General features: G+C 37.7%; 1 protein-coding gene across 3 annotated transcripts in view; it reads right to left on the bottom strand.

The window, feature by feature from the left end:
- Positions 1-21,517, bottom strand: part of LARS1 (leucyl-tRNA synthetase 1) — a 31,562-nt gene extending 10,045 nt beyond the window's left edge. The window contains exons 1-24 of one of the 3 annotated variants that reach the window (XM_009811285.2): positions 21,404-21,517; positions 17,963-18,050; positions 17,194-17,274; positions 16,605-16,745; positions 15,331-15,492; positions 14,520-14,632; positions 14,130-14,193; positions 13,524-13,591; positions 12,954-13,179; positions 11,739-11,826; positions 11,562-11,638; positions 10,855-10,908; positions 9,716-9,856; positions 8,983-9,060; positions 7,992-8,077; positions 7,834-7,899; positions 7,648-7,730; positions 6,873-7,011; positions 4,536-4,748; positions 3,053-3,110; positions 2,085-2,148; positions 1,325-1,508; positions 1,003-1,093; positions 12-152 (exon numbers count right to left, since the gene is read on the bottom strand). In XM_009811285.2, coding sequence (XP_009809587.2) covers positions 12-152; positions 1,003-1,093; positions 1,325-1,508; positions 2,085-2,148; positions 3,053-3,110; positions 4,536-4,748; positions 6,873-7,011; positions 7,648-7,730; positions 7,834-7,899; positions 7,992-8,077; positions 8,983-9,060; positions 9,716-9,856; positions 10,855-10,908; positions 11,562-11,638; positions 11,739-11,826; positions 12,954-13,179; positions 13,524-13,591; positions 14,130-14,193; positions 14,520-14,632; positions 15,331-15,492; positions 16,605-16,745; positions 17,194-17,274; positions 17,963-18,013 — 2,469 coding nt within the window. In that variant the 5' untranslated portion in view covers positions 18,014-18,050; positions 21,404-21,517. The remainder of the gene's footprint in view (positions 1-11; positions 153-1,002; positions 1,094-1,324; positions 1,509-2,084; positions 2,149-3,052; positions 3,111-4,535; positions 4,749-6,872; positions 7,012-7,647; positions 7,731-7,833; positions 7,900-7,991; positions 8,078-8,982; positions 9,061-9,715; positions 9,857-10,854; positions 10,909-11,561; positions 11,639-11,738; positions 11,827-12,953; positions 13,180-13,523; positions 13,592-14,129; positions 14,194-14,519; positions 14,633-15,330; positions 15,493-16,604; positions 16,746-17,193; positions 17,275-17,962; positions 18,051-21,403) is intronic. The other 2 variants (XM_059825662.1, XM_059825661.1) reach the window with 2 other exon arrangements.
- Positions 21,518-22,609: the final 1,092 nt, after the last annotated feature.

The raw sequence follows: 22,609 nt of genomic DNA, 5'->3' as shown, positions 1-22,609 counted from the left end.
AACATTGGTACCTTTCCCAGCAGTGACCAGATGTGCTCACATAAGTGGGGACAGATAGGAGCCAACAGCAGAGTCTGAACTTCAATAAACTGAAACACCAACTCTCTGTGCATTCCTTCTATCGCCAGCTCACGATATTTGTCTTTTGCTGCCTGAAACACAGCCAACGCAATCATTAACACACTCCAACTGCCATGGAGAAACACTTAGAAGAAAACACACACAATTCTTTGCTCTAATATGCCTTTAGAATGTAAGCAGCTTAGAACTCAATAATGGATTATTAGAAGAACTGTATTTTCCTGAAGCACCTGAATCTGTTGGTTGGCCATTTGATTTCTGCATTAATACGGTACTTTTTTTAAAGTGTTTATTGACACAGACATAAAAGACAAAAATATCCGCAACTGTGTATCAGGTACTATCATCCCAAATAGCTTGCATAAAGATACTAATAAGTACTAAGAAAAAGGCAATGAATATGATCTATCATTATACATATAATTCAGCCTACTTAATCATATTCCTGAATATCATAAAGGAGCCACATAAAGGAGTCTCTGTAATTCATTAAGTGAAGTGGCATGGTTCAGCAGACACTCTGGAAATGTGGTTTAGGGAATATATCAAAAAGCACTCTGCTTCCAAACAATTTTATTGATGTATTATCTGGATTTCTTATGAAGAGTTCCTTATTACAAAGGAGCTAAAGAAAGGAAACACTCTTTTTAATAGTGTCTTTTTTTTAAGCAGCTTTTTGCTCTTATTAGATATCAGGACTATTTGCAGCATTACAGTTGTCTTTCTCTGGACCTTTGCAAAAATGACACAAGCAGACCTTTATAATATCAGATTTATTCCATTAAAGTACTCTTGTTTCCTGGCACAATTCTGATTCCAATACAGCTGTATAATTAAGGATCAGAGACATCAGGATCAAAAGAAATCCACAAAGTAAAAAATACCAAGTCTTAGTTTCTTACACCTAAAGTTACCTCCTACCTGAAATTCAAAGAAGCCAGTTTTCAGAGCTTCCTTAAACATCATCTTCTCGTAATTTTGGTCTGTCTTCATTATGCCTGCATTCATTTCACTAGGGAGAGAAGGGAAGTGAAAACATCAATGTTGCATAGTCTACCCCACATAATGGCAACAGTGTAAAATAACACTATTAATGTCACCAGTGCAGCACAATCGCATAACCTATTCTGTAACGTGTTTTGTTTTATGGAATTCACTAATCTCTAGGGAAAAAAAAACTACAGAGATGCTCCTTCCAAGAAAAAAAATGGACTGAACTGTATTATTAGCCTTTGTACAGTACCTGGCAAAGACTCTGTCATTGAAGGTGTTAGCAGGACCACTTCTTAGACAGTCTCTGTTTGCAATCATCTCCTTTACCCACTCCACCCACGTGTAGAGACGAAGAATACCAGCATCTGCCATGGCTTCCACAAAGTTGGCATCTTCAACAGTGTCTCCAGCATCAGCCAAGGCTAAACGCATGCCTGAAAGAAACTGCATCAGCTAACATGGCTGGCATGCAGTCAGCTGACAGATATAGATGCAGGAAGCACGGGACTCAAAATTAATTACAACTAACTTTTCATTATGAGTTAATAAAATGCAAAGTGGATTTACAAACTGCCTGGCCAACCAGAGAGATGTCTCAAAGGATGCAGTTTACCCAGGAGAGGTACACTGCTCTCCTTAGGAAGGAAACCAGACAGACACCAAGAACCAGGAGACTAGTACAATCACTGTCCAAAAAACACTGTATACACACTGTGTGCATCCACAGTGTGTCTTTTGTTTTGATCTCTTAAGTAAATGTGGAACAATGAAAAAGGCACCTTCTAGGAGGTCACAACAGCAGGAACAGTTTTTGGTTGAAACAGGTGTTGTCCTAGCATGCATCCCAATTTTCTAAATAGAGTTCAGCTTTTCAAACAAGAACAGGTGCTAAGCGGTAGATTTATTGCAATTCATTACTTCAGTAAACCCACTGCTCCTTTGAGAGCAAAACACTGATTTTAGTCATATTGACATAATTGAAAACCAGATGCAGGTCAGAACATACTTACCATCTGCAGAAAACTTGTCAACAGCTTGAGTTAGGGTTAGAAAGTTGCCTGTAGATTTAGACATCTGAAAGAAATAGAAGAGTCTTTGTTTTCTCACGCATCCACTTTGTTGTTGGATAAGCAAGACAGATGCAACAAGGGTTTGGGCAAACCAATGAGAAAGTATTTTCTCATGAATCATAGCAAAAGCAATTTGATAAATCTGAACAAGGTCTCACAGTAAAAGCAGACTAAACTTTGCAAGCACTCATCTAACTCCCAAATGTTGAACCTGTCTTGAGACTTGCACAAGTTGTTACTACTAAGGTCCATATACACCACACCTGCAGGGAAATGGCAGCTGCCTTCTGCACCTTTTGGGTTCCACCCCAGACTTCATCAGGCTTTGAAAACCAGGATAATAGGTACCAAAAATTTAATTCCAGAAATTACCTAAATTAAACTTAAATACTACTTCAAAATTGGTGTTTTCAGCTCACACTGCATTGATTTTTCAAGAAGGACTCTGGTGGGTTTTTTTGCTTCATATTGGACAGTCTCCAAAGACTAATTACTAGATTCAGGCACTTTTAAATTCAATTTCAGAACTTGCATACATTAGCAAATTATTGGCACGAATTTCTTCCTCTCACTGCACCTACTCCAATGCTTAAAAAACCTAAAATTTAGTTCAAAAAAAAAATCATTTTATGTTCTATATTACCATAAAACTTAACAGAAATGCACTGAAATCTTTACTAAACTGGTGAAGCTATACAAGAGCTAACTTAAGAAAAGTGTTTGACAGAATTGGAGAAAAGGCAGGTCTTTACTTCTGACGAATGAAAACTGGAGGGCACCAGTGTGAAAAAACTAGAATTTTCACTATTTCCTCCTCTTCAATTCCAAGAAGGATTTTTCCAGTCTGGCTGGCAAGTGCCTAGTTTGACAATCACAAAAGCCATCTCATACATGAAACCTCACTATACCTTTTCAGAATTGAGAAGGAGATGTCCGTTTGCTCTCACAGCTACTGGCCATTTTTCTCTGTTTGAAGACAAGATACAAAGCATTTGGTAAAGTAATTACATTTTTTCTTTTTAAAAAAAGAACAAACATTTTATGTTCCAGTTTGGGATAAACACTAAGTGGAATCTTCAAAAAAATACCTAGGGGGTGTCTTAAAAAAAAAAAATAAGGAGTGTCTTTGAAGATGGAAAGAACTACAGTATAAGGGTTAGGGATTATCACTGCTGAAATGCAAAGCAGGTAGCATTGCACCTACAATTGTACTTCATTTATCCCACCTCCTTCTATTCGGCTACATTCAATTTAAAGGCCAGTGATTGGCATAGCTCTATCAGGTGCTGTTGGGCAAAGTCCCACATATCTCTACCAATGAAGGAAGCAGATACCAAATTCCCCATTACCATCTTTACTATACATGAGAAAATAGGTTTTCCTATATACAATTTTATACCACTCTTAAATAGAGGTTCAAGAGAATGCAAACATAGTATCTCAATACAGAGAACTACATCCTTCTAGAAGCACCATGTGATCAGCAAAGATTCTCAACCTGTACTGCATAGTCCATGGGAATACGTACACACTGTTTTAATGATCCTTGAGAAGTAATTAAGAAAACTTAATGATAATAAAGTTATCATTAAAATCCCAGTGCAGGAATATGATTCAATACTGGAAAATACATAGGAGGAGATATTTACAGAGACATTTGACTTTTATAAAACAGGCCAATGAAAACTAAAGTTCAAATTTGTTCTCCACTTTTACACATTTGCTTTTTCATGTGGCTACCTAACTGAACATTTCATGCCTCCATAGCTAGCTAAAACAAATGAAAAATAGCATCAAACACCACGATTCCAACAGCGGCTGCATTTGGGTTTAGCTCTATATGCTGCTACTTAGTATTCTCTCCACTCCCAAAGGACGAAAAAACCCTAAAGATACACCAATGCTGCTTCAATATGTTTTTACACATTCCCTCTAAAGAAGCACCAAGCCAAAGTACTGTTTAGTTAGGACACATAAATCCTTATGTTTGCTCTAGAGCTGATTGAAACTGCCAAGTCAATTACGCTACATGCTAGAATTCCAGTGTTTAGAACAGACAAGTCAAATTTCAGCAAGTCAACTAGAAGTCATATTATGCAGTTAGATTTCAGTTTTGCTTTAAATAATGCTTTAGAATTTGTATGTAAGAATCTCGCATCTTAAAATCTTTAAAGGATTCTAGAAAAAACAGGGGAAATAATAGTAAAAAGCCTTCAATTTCAGTAACTTTTACTATAGACAACTGTAACAAAGCTGCAACATGAAAGAATGCATTTTCAACCTAATTCTGAATGTCGTACAGTCCAGAAAAGCCACTGGCAAATATATAAGAACTACAAACTCTCCAGCTTTATCTCCTGCACACCTGTTTTGCATTATCTCCAAACTTACCTTTGATCTGACCACATAGCCACATGATTATAGAGGTAGTATGACAGATGATTTGGAACAAGATCTTTGCCAGAAACTCTGAGATCCACAGGATACCAAAATTCAAACTCCTCCTTTAGCTTGTCCAACTTTTCTTTTGGAATCTCTGTTTTAGGAAATGGAGCTGCGTTGAAGAAGATGTAATCCCAAACTTCTTTGCTCATTTGATGTGCCCTGCACAGAATTAGTCCCATACTGAGATGGCAGTAGAAGTTCCTCTTACACTCCACAGCATTTTGAATAAGACAGCTTAAAACTGTTGATTCATTCTCACAACATACTCCATTTGATAAGCAGAGCAAACATGGACAAAAAGTATACAGGTACTTTGTCTAAGATCAGATGAGTGAGTTCAACATCAGAAACAAAATCAGAACTCAGAACGGCTCAAGCCATGTCCTGCTTAAAACACCCTTTGATATTTCCCGATAAAGTATGAAGACTCCCATAAAGAAAAAGTAATTAGTAATTAAAGCATAATCTTGAATGTCCTGGAAACCTGATTATTTCTTTTCCAAATGCCACCCCCACACACTCCCAGCACCACTTGTGACCTTAACTGAATACTGAAAACCTATTACTAGTACCTACATTTCTCTGCCCTCCCTTGCACTGGGTGATATAGCCATTCCTCCTGGCTTCCATGAAAGTAAAAGTGCAGGCGTACAAAAGAATTGCTGTACAATTCAAGGTTGCCTCCTATGTGGAAAAATTAGTGGTCTTTTCCCACTGTGAATGGATTTAATCCATTCAAAATTAACATTTACTATAAGACATATTTTGCCAGTTACTAGAGGTCAGATCCGCAATTTTGAATGCAAACACTGATGAGATGCAACTTAGACCCACAGTTCTGCAGCCACTGGCCTGCATTAAAAAAAACCTTCTTGTTTCTACAGAGATTTTTATTCGTAGCTCCTTAGAATTCCAGTGGAGTCCACCAGATACTGCCTGCACACATTCCAAATTAAATAATTTCAAATCAAAGTTTACTATTTGTTAACATCTACTAAGGTGCTTTGGCCTGTATTATGCAGAGAGGAAAAGCATTCTGGATCCAAAGGACCTCCAGTACATATTAAACAACTAGTTCAAATGATGGTCGATACCACCAGTCTAGAATAAAGTCTTACAATCACCAGTTCACTGTCTTAGTTCTGGTAGTTACTCTTCTATGCTTTAAATTACTGTGGTGTGCTGTGACCTAGCTTCTATGTTTGGTGCCAAAGATTGCTGTAACCAAATGGTGACTGACATGACGCACCATAAATCCCCTTTTACTCTACCCCACAGAGTAAGTCTGAGTAAAAAGTGTTTGTTAACACTGTAAGAAAGATGTTATCTACTCATTTAAGAGTACACTCTAATTGTATATACTTGATTACATCAAATCTATAATGCAGTGCTCAGGATGCTCACTTCAAAGTTTGTTTCCAGACATGACGAGTATTTAGGTAGCCTCTCTATAATTAGAGAGGTTTAAGCCAAAATGAAAGCCTTGCCAAGTCTTTCAGAACTGTTTCTGTTTGTAAGAATCTTTGGAAATGTTTTGCAGATTAGTTATAGCATTGAATGAGGTAAGTTCCAGTTCCAGTGTGTAAACTACTCCAGAAAATAGTTCATAAAACATGCAGAATTAGAGCATAAAATTCAAGGCCAGATTGGAAGTGGTTTTTTTCAGTTCCAAATGAGTTGTATCTCTCTGATCTCTATCGCTGAAAGTTCACAACCACTCCAACCAAGAGGTCACAGAGCAGTCTCAGGAGGTATTTTGGTACAAATGCCTTCTCCCTCTTACTTTGAAGGCTTTCACATACGAGTTGTGGATAAAAGATAGTTCTAAGCTTCTGAGAGAGTTACCAACTTTTAATACAGTGTCAAAAACTAAGTGCTAATCTTACTCACTTTGGACACCGAAGCATACGATTTTTTATAGTTGCAAAGCAGTCTCAATAAGCAGAGACACTCCAGCAGCCACTAAAACCAATCACTCAAAAACATCTGGCAAAGACCATTTCGAGGCAAATCAAACAAGTGTTAAAAAAGGTGATTTACTCTGTATACAGTTCTGCTTTCAGGGACACTCCTCTCTCTCTGGCCACCATACCTCTTTCTCTTTCCTTATTTCCCCTCTGCAGATTTGCTGTAACTTAGCTAACAGCAGATTAAGGTTTAACAGTTATGCTTTTTAAACACAAAAGCAAAGAATCAGCCTGCTTGGCAAGTCTTTTTCAGGAACAATTCAGGAGATAAGCGCACCTAATTAAACACGAAAACTTAATGATTCGCTCTCCTTACCTGATGCCTAGAGGAGATTCTCCTTGGCCCCTCAGGTTACCTCCCTGTAACAGATGAGCCACTGTGTAATAGGCCATGTAGATAGTTGAGTCGGACAGAGACTCTATCAGCCACTGCTCATCCCACGGTAACCGGGTACCTAGAAGAGATGGAAGCTGGGTATCAGCTATAGTCAGTATCACCAGCATGACACTCAAGCATATATAATCAGTTTATGACTTTTAGTGGAATATATATACACACACATATATGCAAATACTCATGCTTTTAAAAATCCTTTTTTAAAAAAAATTCAACTTATGCATTTAAAAATTTTATTGAAGTATTTGCTATTTTTGTAGTCAGCTTCTTAACACAACTGGCAAACACATTTCAGCTCACAATGGTTTGCTGTGTATTATAATGCAGTTATAACAGTTGTCCCATGTCATAGGCTACACAAGACGAAGGCTAGTCAGAATTTAAGGAGAACACCCAAGAAACGGTATTAGTTCCTCCTTCTGAGGTCCCTTCCAAATCAATGGCCCAGGCAAAAAGCTACAGAGATGCTGCACAGAATCACTGTAGTAATGCAAAAATAAGATTGCCCCTGGCAACATGCGTTTTCAAGAAAGCGTGCCTTCTCTGGAATGCTGGGTCAAGATGTAAGTTGGATAAATCTGTTCCACACTTACCTACACCATTTTGGATTCTAGATAGCACTTAAGCCTTTCAAATGAAGTGATGAGTACCATCTTCATGAAGCACTGAGTGAGAAAAGGAGTGTTTTGCCTACCTAAGCCATATGTCCTGGAGCATGCATGCTCTTGTAGCCAACCTAAAGTAGCTTCAAAATTTCTCCTAGTCTCTTCACAAAACCTGTAAGAAATAAGCTATTACTAATTACTCCTCTCAGCCCTTTTAGACCACCACCAGCAGCAGCAAACAATCACTCCCCTTTAGATCCACTTCTGTAACTTACGTCTCTAGATGTTTCAAGCACTCTGATGCCTGCTTCTTCCAGTTCACTTCACCATAATCTAAATACCTACAGTCAGGAAAAGTTTATTGTAATAAAGCAATCCACAAGTAGGATATAATTTGACAGTAACTTTGTAACTACAGCTTTATTTCACTTACCACTGATCACAAAGGGCCACGACACATTCATCAGCAGACCTCGATATAACTTGTTTCTCAGGTTCCATATAAATCATGGCTTCATCCTAAGAGTTGAAAGGGCAATAATTAAGTACTCAAAGTCTTGAAAATCCTCACATCTTACCTCTCCATTCTGATCTGGTTTACAGCATTTATTGCATGGCTTTCATCACTGCACAGGCTCTCTGCCTCAGTATTCACTTCAGTACAATGGGGGCAACGCTTGACTATGCACTTCCCTGAGGTATCAGTTCACATAATTTTGTAAAGAATGTCTCAATGCATGACAAAAAGGAGGACAGAAGCACAAAATACTACTCATTGACTATGCCCCTACTGATTAAAACAGCTACTAGAAAAAAATGGGGAGGGAGGATGGGGATAAAGAAAAATATAATGGTCAGCTTTAATTCTACCTTCACAAACCACGTATTCTGATGCAGGATGAAACAGGATGAAGTGTTATAATCTGAACATAACAATGCTGCAACAAGGGAATATTGACTAAATAAATGAAGCTTCTCCCACATCCAGTCCTCATCTTATTAGAGAGATGGCATGATCATTGTTCATTTACTACTCTTCCTTCTCTGCATGACGAAGCCCAGAAATGGGGTGTCTGCATGTCACAGATATCCTTTACTGGCAGGCTTGAAAAAAGACTGACAATTTGGATCTTACACTTTCAGTATCTTCCCAGCTATATCAAAGATTAAATCAAACCACCAAAATATTTCCTAGACAAGGTGATGGGACAAAGCAGGGAGTAAGAGGTCTCTAATTAAGCTATTCATCCCATTTAGTCCAAGAACATAAGGTCCTTTTATCAGTATTTCGTACTCTGTAGCTACCCAAAGCACCACTAAGAGGACTGCAGAACCAAAACGGAGAGTTTCCTTCAGCAACTCAGCTACTGTGAAAAGGACAAAACGGCTAATTTAAAACAAGTTGTGTGCATACTACCACATACATTATCCACCATCATCTTCTGAATAAGTTTCTTGACATCTTGAACTTTTTGTCCTTTGAATCCATCCACCAACATTACCTGGAAAAGATGGGTCAAAGGAGTTGATTTTTTTTAAATTAACATGAAATAGGTGCAAGAGCTCTTTAGATCAACATAAAGTAGTAGTAGTTACTGCAATCTTTGACATGCAAAAGATAGGAATACAGGGTTTTTTTTTTTCATTGAACAGATGATCATCTTTACCCAAACTGTGTTTGTATATATGTCGGTATACACATAGGCAATTGAACACAGCTCCTCAGGAATTGTTGCCAGCTTACAGACAGCTCAGGAATACATCATAGTAAGCCATTACACAAGTAAACACAGGAGATTTAAAAACCACAATACACACCAACACATTGCTCTCTTCATACCAGTTTCCAAATCAATACTTGGAACAAAATTGATCAACTCCCCAGAATGTGATCACTTGCTAGGAAACCAGACTGGAAGCCTCAGTTTGCAGTCAGACATTCCTCCGTTCTCTTTCTTCAATCCTACATAACTCCTCCAACTGCAGAACCTGACTGCAGGAGAAGTCTAAACCAGAAGTGGTCTGGGGAAAAAAGAAAAAATCTCCTCCTTTCTTGCAGTCTTTTTTTTTTTTTTTTTAATTCTTTACCTTTATCCACTTTTTTTCTCCTAATCAAACTCAGCAAGAAAACACATATCAAAATCTTTTATTACTTACTCCCTCATAAAATCCTTTCAGGTACACTCTCTCCTTGGCCTCAGCAAGTTTCTCTCTGTCGTTCTGGCTCTGGATTTTGAGCTCATCACAGACTGATAGAGCACAAAGGTTGCCATAGCCTGGGATTTCAATGATGGGCACCTGAGAATTAACAAAACAGTGTCAGATATTCAGTTCAAATTATCTCAATGTAATAAAACCTACACAAAGATTTGTTTCCCAGATTTCACAAGCTTCACTAGAAGTGACACACTGAACAAAACAGAGACAAGTATATTTCACTTGGTTTGCAGTCCCAAGGCTGACATGGGAGTTTGAATCAGAGATTATGAAGGGGAAAAAAGGGCAGGTATTACTAGCTACCTGAAAGTGTTTGTGCTGCATATCTTGGCCAAAAGGAATATTAACCAAAGAACCCTAAAGGCAGCAGAAGCAGGTGCTAGGGCTAATGTCAAACTTCTACTGTATTGTGCTACTCTGTGTGTAAATTTGCAGCATCTATTACTAATCAAGTTACGTAAGACTTGCAAAGTATTAAGTGCAATTCCACTCAAATAAAAAATTCCTGGCAGTCCTCAGTGTGACTCCTGATCTGACCTCCTACAAGCAATAACCCAATTTTATCTCCTGACATGACACCAGTACCAAGCTGTACCAGTATTGAAGCTAGCGAGTGGAAGCAAGGGTAACGCAGAATACTGGGATGGCTTTACCTGCAACCTACGTTTTCTAATGAAAATGGATTCAGCCACGAGTCTACATTAATAGTAAGGAACTTTATCTCTTTGCACAGAACAGATACAATAATGATCAGGCCACTAAGGCTCAAGTTTTAACCAACCAACAGGTTATCAGTATAATGATGCAATCCATTCTCCAAAATAGCAATTCCCACAAAAATTAATACTTTATCTCTGAAGTATAGCATAGAATAACAAATCTTGGTTGCAGCCCCTAACAGACCACAAATTACAACCATAGCAAACCATGAAAACTTTACTTTAAAATTTTTGTCTCTTTCAGCTGAGGACGACTTTAAATAGAAATTCTAGAAAAGGCAGACACAGTTCTTGGTACATTTCTCATCAGTGATTACAAAGTCACATGTACTGCAGATGGACACATTTGGGTCTACTTACCGGTTCAAATGGCAGGACCATTTCATCTTTGATGCCATACTTCACCCTCAAAGCCTTTGAAAGTTAGAAATAAAGTGCAATATGGTTAGAAGAAAAATCTTCTAGATTTAAAAGGTTTGTATCTATTCATAGGGTCTTACTTGTACATAATATTTTATTATAAAGCAGACTAAGCCATTTCTCTGCCTTCTTACCATTTCTCACACCTGAGTTTAATCCCTGTCTCATTTCCAGGTGATTCTTTGTCATAACTGCCCACATTTTTAAAAGGGAAAACAACACTGAAAATGAGTGGGACAAAAATTCAATAGCCAGGGAAAGCTGTTTAGACGCTGATGTACTCTTGAATCTGTAATAGCAACAGCTACTTTAAGTCTCATTTGAAATTCATACAGAGGTCTTAATCTCATCTCTGGAAGTCATTTCCACAACAGGAATTTATTTCCTATTTCACTGGTACTCTTCTACACCTTAACATGCAGCAGAAGTTGCACGATTCTCATCCAATACTCTTCTTGAAGTCTGAGAACAAAAAAGTCTGTCGCAGCCCAGCTGGTTTTAACTTCATTTATTTTTAACTGCTTTGATTTCATGTTAGAGATGGCAAAACTCCAATTAAAGGGAGCTTCATTTTACCCACTGGATATCCACTTTTGACACTGCACGCTATGCAAAGGAAACAGAAACAATTCAGTTAACAGACTGACCTGTTTTTTTTTCAGATCTCTCAGGGCTGCAATGTCATCTGGAGAATCAGAGGGAACGCTTGTTACCACTCCAGTTCCTTGACAAAGAAAGAGATACAACAGATAAAAAGATTAGTCAACACATACTGAATGCACAGTGTGCAAACAGGCTTTGTCAAGACGCTGCTGTAAAGTTACCTTTATCTTCCTTGATTGTGAGCATGGGAAGAGCATATATAACTTTGTAGGTGGTGAGAGGTGCCAAAAGCGCAGCGCCAAGAATCTCCTATGCAGGACAAAGGAATATCATTACAATAAATAGCACTTTTTCAGCCTAGCTGAGTAAGCTCTCCTGGCTGATATTCTTCAAATTTGCTGGCATTCCTTACAAATTACAAACAAATAAATTAAAAAAAAAAAAAGAGTTAGACAAGGAGGAAGTACATATGAAAAGCATGTGTGTACCATTTGAGAAAGTATATGGACTATTTATTGGTAGAAAAGTCAAATACCAGATAATATAGACAAAGTAACTCAGAGAAAGCAAAACTACTGAAGTGTAGAGTTGGAAAAAGACAGTAAGCAGGACAACAGTTCGCCTCCAAATATCTGAAGCGCATCAGCATCAAGACAGGAATGAATTAAGAAGCCAGTGTCAAAAGCTAGATTAAACAAAGGCAGGAAAAGCATATTGTCAAGACCATTTATGCACTGACAGGAGGTAGTCTAGATGTTGCAGTTGTCTTCTACCCCTCTAATTTGCTTGAATTCCCATCATGTCTACTAACAAAGAAACAAAAACTGTATTTTCTATTTCACCCTTCAAAGCAGGATCAAGAAAGATGGTGACAAGTTCTAGTGAACACAGATCAAGTGATGCAAACAGTGTGAAGGTACTTTGTATTAGGATGAACAAATGCCACTAACTACACTTATTCAAAGCACAGAAGTTAAGGATAGTAAATATCAAAACCACTAACGTTCAAATACTAAGCTAAGAAAGCTGTATTCAACAAAGATGTACTGGAAATTTCAGCATCAACAAAAAGCCTTTTTCACATAACCCTTTCTAGGTATTACGTTTTTTCGTCCCTTTCCATTCCTTGTAGAGAAGCCATCACTCTTCCCAGCATGCAGAAAAATGTTACTTAAAACCATTCATTCATCAAGTAACACTAAGGCAATAGTAATGCATTTGTCCACAGGTAAGTGCATCAGGTTAATCTCCCAGAAGTAATTGTAGCTCAGCTGCCAAGAAAGCTGTCTTCTGCTTGTTTTTTCAGTCACTAAACACTCCAAAATATTTGTAATAGTTCCTATATTTTCTTTATAAGTAGAATTCTACCATCACCTTCATAAGTATAAGCTTCACAGGAACAGATAAGCCTGACCAGCAAGCTGCAAGATGCTTACTTCTCCCATCAGCTCCTTGACAACAGGTACGACTCCATTATCTTTTGTAAAGCCCTGGTAGGACATGTTCCTGGCAGCTCTTTGGGTACAGATAAAAATATCCCCATTCACAGTTTCAAAGCCGATGTACTTCATATCTGGGCGAACCCAGCAGTTAGTCTGTCCAAACATGGTCTCTGGTCTGAGTGTAGCAGCCACCAAGAAGATATTTTTTCCTCTTAGGCCACTGGGGGGAAAAAAGTATTTTATAAGTCACCAAAATAAAAACATTCAGGGCAATACAGAACATGCTTTTAAGCTAATATGAACTTTTAAGTAACATCTCCTAAGGGATGAAAGTGGGTCATTAAGTTCTTTGCGGGTTTTTCGTTTTCTTTCTTTTTTTAACTCCCATTTGAGTTCCACACAGACTAGTGAATATAGCAGCTCAAATCAGAGACCAAGTCTTTGAAGTGACAGAAATAGCAGGGTGAAATTAAACTCTGCACTAGGCAAAACAGACTGTCTAATTTTATGATCACTTCTGGCCATAAGATAGAACCTATCTGCCATCACGAATGGAAGACCTACCTTAATTTTGCAGGATAAGGATCTAACACCTTCATTTTTATTAACGTATATTCTTGAGGCCCAACACCCTACAATTCACATGAACAACACAGCAGTCAATATATGACATTGACTCAAGCAGTAAAGAAAATAAATTCTATTCTGTAGTAACCTAACCCAAATGCTACTTAAGGGACTGATGCTTTCTTCAAAGTAAATCATACTTCCATTGATACAAATGGCTGTTTATTAAAATGCAGACTAGAAAGAGAGGTTATAGTTTATTCCTATGTCCAAAAAATTTACTCATGACAGCCACTATCTCACAACACCTAAATAAATAACAGCTTATTTGTTTTGTTTCAACAGATAGATGGTATGATGTAGTGATGCTGCTGGCACAAATTGCCAAATAATCACAGAAAACAGCTACAATGGAAAATACTATCCACAGTTCAAGACAAATATTCTCAATAGAAGAGTTCATTCAATTTTCACATGTACTGACAACTGAGAACTGATAACTCTGTACGTACAAAATACATTTTGCTCCAAGATACAATTTAGTTTTCCATTCAGTATTTAAGATCATAAGCAATGCATAAAAATGTCAATTAAAAACATTACCTCTCCTGTTTGCCTGTCATGATCCATGCAAGGCTGTCCATCTTTTGGAGAATAAATTGTGTATCTAGAAAAAGGTATGTTTTCATTTAGTAGCAAATAAATAAATCTGTTTCCACCAATGTCTATATTCAGTTTTTACACAAGCTTTCAGTATTGGCCCTATTTTACTTTGAGTTGGTATCCACGGAAAAACTAAAACAGAACACAATCTCACACACTTTGCTAGCACAATAAATACACTACCGTGTCTAGTAGAGCTTTTCAAATAAAAGGATTTCAGTTTAACATGAGTTATAAGCATATTCTAGAGACATGTCATAGGATTCCACCTTCAGTAAAGCTGAGCTTATCCATATTCACAATAAACTCAGAGTTGAGCGGCAGGCTTACCGTTTCCCAAACTTAATCTTATTTCTTTCCTTTAATGTAAGAAATTGCCATCGTACAAAGGAATCATAATAAGGATTAACATCTGTAGTAACGAAAGAACGCCTCCAATCCACCTGGAAATGCATAAGAGTCTCTGGTAAGTAAAAACAGTAAAGAAATTCAAGGAACCTCACAATAGCAAAACTGCATTTTAAAAACAAAAAGAAGTTTCTCTCCAAAAAGATAATGCAAGTACATATCACACAAAGGGTGCATGCTTAAAAACATAACTATGTAGTCTGTATGTGCCTGGGCCTTCAGAGCTGAGATTTCAAAGACCCAAGGCCCTGTCTGCTGACTGCGAATTTTAGATATTTTGTAGTAGTTTTAATCATTCGCTCCAGCTAAATTTCAGCACTACCTTGTTTCATAATCTCTATCTGTCTTTATTTTTAAAAATCTGTTGTCATCAGGACAAGTATCTTTATTTAATATCACATCATTACTCTTCCTAAAATGACTGTCAATACTAACTACAGAACAGTTGTCTAATATGGAAACAAGAAGTGAAAGTCTAACTCCTTTATTTGATTCTTGTTTCCAGTTGTGATCATTGCATAGGATATAAGCTTTATATAAGAAAGCACTTAATTATCACCCAAGACTATTAAAAGGTTAAATTAATAATTCCAAGAATACCAGAAACATTTCTAGAATAATGTTGGTATCATGCAGAAAATCTTCTTACAGGAGAAGCAGCATATTCATAAGCATTAGTAACAATACAAGTATGGCTGCTCACATAAGTGAATTTTAGAGTTCATACAGTTACCTTCAATCCCATGCTTTTCAGATCCTGAACAGCAAGGGGAGGGAAATAATCCAGCCAATGCTCAGCTTCAGAAAAACTGACTACTTCTTCATCAGAAAGACCCAAAGACTTCATGATTCCCCACTGGTATTTGGAAGAGCCAGTCTTGGCTGCAGCCTTGCTCTGAAAGGACAATTGCGATCAGGAAAAAGTGCACGTTCTTGTATTCACAATAGCTTTATATGCTCGAAAGCATTTTTCTCTATTAATGTGACGGTTTCTATTTCCGGATATATAAATTAATACAAATATTCTAGCGTCCTTTCTCTAGCAGTGAAGATTAATAATCAGAGTTTCTGATCTACACTACTTCCTAGCTTGTATTCAACTATACATACATTAACCCCCCTCTTTTCAACTGTTACATGCTTAGATCCGATACATCTGCAGAAAACGTGTGCCGCGACAAACTGGCATGAAATGATGAGTTCTCTGAGGTCCTGGTCAAACAAATGGGTGTTTTTACCATGAAAAGGTGGAGCAGTCCTACACTACATCCTTGTATCGAAAACCTTTTCTGCTGTTACTTTGCTCATATTACTTTTTCCAGCTATTGTCCTTCGAATATCTTGTGTCTCTACCCAACAGCAACTTACTACCTGCAAGAGTGGGCAAGATCACATCTTCTGTTGATGTAGAGCAGACAGAATCCCAAACCTAATGCTTCCAGTGGGACAATCTCTTCAGCATGCATGAACAATATGCATAAGAACATCTCTAAATTTCTCCTAGACTTGATTCTTTTCCTTGCTTTGTGATACTCCCAAAATCATAAGTCTCATTTAAATACCTGATAAGCCAAAATAGTTTGAATGTTTTTACTTAGCATATCTAGCCAGAATAGGCTAGATACCAACTTACAAGAGAATCATCAGAATAGTAGGTGTATATGTATCCCACACCACTGAGAAAGCAGGGTTATTTCCTACAACTTCTTTGTGAATGCTTTGTGAAGAAAAAAAATTTAAAAAAAAAAAAATCAAGAATGTTACTCTGGATGATCTCACTTTTCTCAGGAAACTATTAAACAGTGCACCAGCTTGGAATTAAGATTTCATGCTTTAAAATAGTATCTCTGGAACCATGCAGCCAATGCATTTTTTTTTTTTCAAGTCTCCCTTAAAAATACCCAGCTATCTTGGAAAAAACAATCTGAACGGGAAAAACCCATAATGCATACTTTGAAGCTTTGAGAGCACAGCTACCAATCCAGAAAGTCTTTGTTTGAAGTTTACCTTTTTGCCTTTTGCTTTGTCTTTGATGATAATTTCTTCTTCTTTTTTAGCAGAATTTTCTTCCTCTTCCTCCTCCTCATCAGGAAATTCAGGTGGGCAGCCATATAATTCCATCTCTCTTTTTAGCTTATCTGCACAAGCCTAGATAGAGTTATTGGGAGTCTATCAGCATTTTTCTGTGGCAATTGCTTCAATCACAGACAAGGAGTGCTTTTTATTGATAACACTTTGCATTTCACTACAACGCTTCAAACTTTTTCTGGACATTGCATTAACTTCTAGGAGATCTTGCAACTTCAAGAATGCCTGCCATGGCAGGAAGACGTTTACAGTGAGGATTTTCTTGCAAATGAAAAAATACAATAGGTAAACTTAATTTTAAAGCATTTTATTTTCTAGAAATTCACTATGTATAGTTCAAGCACAACACATCTTTACTACAAATTCAGGTTCCAAATCACACCGTCTTGAGGAATTTTTGAATAAATTACCATGATGTTCTGGATGGACAGTAAGCAATGCTCTAAGTAGTCTTAAGTATAAAAAAAAAAATATTAGAAAAAGCTCTCAGTAACTCAAACCATCTTACCTTTATAGGCATCCCAGTGCAGTGTAGACCAAATGGAAACAAGCAGTTCTTTCCCTTTAGCCTCTGATACCCAATTGCGAACTATATAAAGTGGAAAAATTAAACAGAGGAAACAAGAACGGCATAAGGCTAAAGTAGCACCCTTCTCAAAAAATAAGTGCAATTCCTCCTTTAACATGAAACTACTAAAAGATAGACGAATACAGACAACAGCATCTAGGAAGCTAATTGAAAGAGAAGAAGGTGAAACTAGATTTTGTTATCAGGTCTGCCACTGCCTGGCTGAATAATTAGAAGCTTTCCTAATTTTTAGGGGGCTGTTTCTGACTAGAGAAGAATGGGTGCAAAGAAGAGACTGATTTTGTGGAATCCTATCCACTAGTACCTAAAACCTGTTAACATACAGGTAATAGAGCACAGTATTCACAAACAAAAGAGACAGTAAGATTTCTTGTGAAGTTTGTGCCATTTAGCAGATAGACAACGGTAAGAAACAGCATCTCCTAAAAATCTCAGCAAATATGAAAGAACGAATAGAGGAAACACCTGTATAGTCTAGTCTCCTAGAATTAAAAAAGCTATCAGTGGCATTTCTCTTCAACCAGCAATATTTCCACTGAAAGTATGGGAAAAAAGGAAAGTTTTAATTAAGCCATTACTGAATCTATAAAGTAATTAACAAGGCATTCTGTTACCTCAAAATTTAACTACAAAACTAGCATTTGTTCTAGAGTAGTATTTAAAGGTATTGGCAAAGGAAAAATTTTACCTCACATTTAGATAAAGAAAACGTGTGTCCCAGGTGAAGGCGGCCATTCATGTAGGGATAAGGAAAGGTAACAAAGTACTTTCCTTTGCTGAGAAGAAATTCAAAGAATTAAAACATGTAATTAGCTTTTAAAATGACCATCAGAAGATGGACAAGTAAAACAGTTAACTGATAAGTTCAGCTATTATCACCCCACAGTGACACTAAAATATTTTTCCTGCCAGTAACATGAGTCTATGATTTTAAACAACTGATACACTAACAGGTTTTATCACCTTAAAAAAAAAACCCACCACATAAAAACCCACATAGGACTGACATCACAAAGAAACTTTGAAAACAGATATAACATCTTCCCAAAGGTAAGAAGTTCTAATCCTGCTTCTATAAATTAATTACTGCAAAGGCTTGAAGTAATTTTATTAACCTCCCCTTGTCCAAGTTGGTTTTCTAGTGGTACACTGTAAATAATTACTCACTTCCCAGAGACAGGCTGTTGCACAGTGTTTTGAATGTATATTATATTGTTGTAACCTGACCTCTCTCAAAGCAATGAAGATAATTTCTAGATCTTTGGGACATTGTAAATTTCTACCTCCACCTTTGCACTCTACTTCATGCCTTGTTTTTACCCTTCAGACACTAGCACTGATGCATAAACATGCATAAATAAAAGCCAAGTCATTTGTTTGCTTGCAAAATATTGCAATTTAGGAAGCTGCCACCTGTTACACCACTTTAGTTATTATTGTGGTTTAGCCTGACTTTCCCACACAACAAATAACTAACCTCCTACTGCCGAGATAGGTCACTGCTTTTTCACTCAGAGACCTACCCAAATGACTAATGCTGCTCCACAAGGAAGCCTCCCTCCTCACTGTAAAAAGCATCAATCCTATTGATTTGAGAGGAATTGTGCTCCCAAGCATGCTAAGCATTTCCAGAGGTTCTGTCTTAAACAAGTTCCTCGGGGTTACTCGGGGGCAGAAATAAAGCCAAGAGTTAAACGGTCTTTCTTAATCCTGCAGTACACTCCCTCTGCCCATGAAACACCCTTCCTCCCAGCAGCCCTCCTCCATCCCTCCCTTGGGCGGTGAGGAATGCAGCTCCCCAGGCTGCCACCCTCACCAAGCGAGCAGCGACCAAGGCAGCTCAGCTGTCACCCATCAGTTCACTCAAGCAGCACCGCACCTACACCAGGGAACCCCGTCGTGACAGATAAGGGACGGAACGTGATATTAAAGCTTGGTAGCTGCTCAGGCACTAGAGCAGGCTGTATCTGCCACGTGGAAAGCAAACAGAGCCCAAACCAGCGCACTACACGTGCCTGCTACTTTAGAAGAACCAATTTCAGAAAGCTGAGAACAGTTACGGAACCAACCAGGTGGAAGAAAAATTATGCAAAGAAATAAGCACCTTCTACAATCAACAGACAGCAGCTCAGGAATATTGCACCACAAGACCAGAAAGCCATTATCAAAGCAAAATGTTACATTGACCAAAACAAGCACAGATTAAAAGCAGAATGCTCTATTAAAAAAAAAATTCCTTAACTAACAAATAAGAAAAACAAGGTAAAATCCACAGCGGTTCAAATGAATTAGAAGTGGCAAATAACAAAAAGGAAAGGGAAAACCAAGATAAACCTCAGTACAGATTCACACACACAGATGATGTCAACAAGAGGTTCTTTCTTTTATTTTAACAAAACAAAAGAACAAAGGTAATCCTACCAATGGCATTATTCATGGAAACAGCAGAAAACAAGAGATGGTTCAGACACAGCCCCTCTAGAAACAGGATGAAATTACATTAGCAGAGGAAGCTTCAAGCTAAGAAGCGAAAATATAACAAATGCAGTGACTGGAACTGAAGTTAGAGAACTTCATAGTTAATAAAAAACTTTAGATAATAATAAAAAAACAATCAGGAACATTGTTAGCCATTAAAACAACCTGAGATGATCTGTGATGGAATGACATTCTTTTCAAATAAGGGTTAGATTTTTTCATAGGAAGTCTCCTCTAGTTCAAATAGGAACTATATAAAAGAATTTATTAAGTCTGAGTTTTGGAAAAGGCCAACCACATTCTAAGTCATCTCTTCTGGCCCGTTTTCTCTGAATAACTGTGATCTTTAATAATGATACAGATATTCCCGCTATCATTTCCTAGGACTGAGTTTTGCACGAACTCTTACAGCAGTTCCATCTACATCACAGCAGAGCTTTACTAGCTCAACGCAAGAAAAAACATTGCAAGTAAAGCCTTTTCCTGGCATGGGATGAAATCCCACTGTGACTATATAAAGACTGACCACAGACATGTTCATGCCAGCATCACCTCTCTCCCCTCTAGGGTGGCTTTTAGGAGTATCAGCTATTTTATAAAAATAGATAGAAGTTTAAGACAAAAGCCTTAAATAAATACGTAGCATTTTAACTAGAAGTGTAAGAACATTAGTTTAGCAAGGCAGCTTTTTCTCTATTTATAAGGTGGTCACACGTTACCGCAACAAACACCGAAATTTCATACTATATTGCTCCACATTGTAGAACTGACCTACTACTTTCATTTTCAGTCAGAAACTAAGTATTAATTACAGCGTTAAATTTCAGCCTGTAAGGTAGTGAACACAAAGCACACACTGCATTTCTTTTAAGTTAAAAAAAAAAAGTTCTACAGTGTGAGCAACACACCCCTGCACGACAGTTTTCATTACACCTCCTAATTTAGCATTCAAATCTTCTGACCCATTTGGGTCCTTCACTCTTTACTCAGTCCTGGGACTAATTTTGCTGGAGCTGCAGATCACAACAGAAGTGCAAACTGAAGCTCTACAACTAACAAGGTAGTGGGACAAACCTCTACAACATAGTTCTTGCACAAAAAGAAATCACAGCACCTCCTCTGAGGAACAGTGATGATCACACGCCTAGCCTTCATCCTCTTCTACACGAAGTAAAACAGGTTGGCCTACACCAGGACCCAAGAGATTTGTTTAACAGCTTGCTTTCTCAGTGAAGCAGAGCAAGTACACACCTTCCTTCAGATAAAGGAGCGATCCTTTCTAACTGGGAGAGTAATAGCCCCACCACTAGTAAGGGCTCAGGCATCACACTGAGAAGCGTCCTCCATGTCAGAAAGAAGTAGTCACCTAAGAGAATCCATTTTTAAAATCTCAGAGGGTACTGACACTACCAAGGAATGAGAAGGCTTTTTTCATTCTACTGGAACTCGGCGAACACACGTACACCACTGCTTTATGTTGTCAGCTATAGAAATGCCAACTTAATGCATAAGTAAGTACCTCCAGATGATCCAAGAACACTACTCATTCAAAACAGGCCACTTTCTTCCCCCCTTGGTTTTGAAGGAAAAAAGTTCCCTTGAAAAGACATTTCAAGCAGTTAAAGATAAAACCCATAAAAAAATGTAGTACCTCTTTTGGTTCTGCCTACCCGAAGCATTAATCTCAAAGACTCGTTCATCATCCCACTTTTGCTGGATCTCTTTTTCAATTTTCTTCAGGAAATCAACTTTTGCTGTCCCTTTACGTTCCTATTAAACAGAAAGGGGAAGAAAAGTCTGGCTGAATGGGTTAACAAATACAGAATTGTAATATATTACGGACCACCCCTAAAATCCTTTCGTTACTGGCAAGCATGCCTCTGGACTCCATAACGCTGCAGCATAATCTCACAACAGGGCATCATTAACATCATCAGTGATTGGACCGTGTAAATCCGTATCCTTGAGATTCGGCCTTCTGAAACAATGTCAAAAATCCATAAGGAAAGGGTTAACAATCTTTTTCCAAGGTAAAGGACTCTACAGTAGCCAACTTAACACAAAAAATGCCCAACTAAGTGATCATCTTACCAATAACTAAGAAATTCAAAAGTGTCTGAACTGGGGACACAGGAATGGGTACAATTCATAAGTGAAAAAACAAAAAACCCATGGAATTCTGGTTTTGTTCCAGACTTCCCATAAACCCCATGTAATGTTTCTTCATCTTGCTATACATTAAGTGGGAATAGTACTTCCTATGCCAGGCAAAGAGTCGGGCATACAAGTCTACTCTAACTGTAGTTCAGAAAGAAAGCTCTTCAGGAAAAGTATTTTAAATTATTTTAAATTCCATCAATGTTTAAACACCACCATTAAGTGTTAAACATTTGTTAAGCATTAAGTGTTACATATTCCTTCTCCTTATTCTTTTATCGCACAACATATTGCAAGCATTAAAGGATACACGCACTACAGATTCCGCAGTCATAAAGCCCGACATACACGAAGTTTGAGGGTTTGGGTTTTTTCCCCCAAGACCAAGGCTCTACAAAGATATTTGGGGCAGAAGCTGTGCCTATCTTTGCTCATATAAGCAAACAGAAATCTGATTAACAATAGAAGTCCTACGGCAAACCTCAAAATACCTTTAAAAGCAAAGCAAAACTATTACAATAACTTAATGAAAGGTTCTAACTCACGCCAACAAGTTTAATCACTAGTCTCTTATGCCCCTATGGTACGAATCATTCACCTTAGCGTGACTCCACCATTTTACTAACTATGGTCGCCTATAAAACCATGAAACCGGCTGCAGAAGGTAGTTCGGCCTTTCAAAGCGTTTATCAGCTGTTTA

This window comes from Gavia stellata, chromosome 16, assembly GCF_030936135.1.
Source record: "Gavia stellata isolate bGavSte3 chromosome 16, bGavSte3.hap2, whole genome shotgun sequence".
NCBI lineage: Eukaryota > Metazoa > Chordata > Aves > Gaviiformes > Gaviidae > Gavia > Gavia stellata.
Note: the sequence above shows the minus strand (reverse complement) of the source record. Positions and strands in the feature narration are given on the sequence as shown.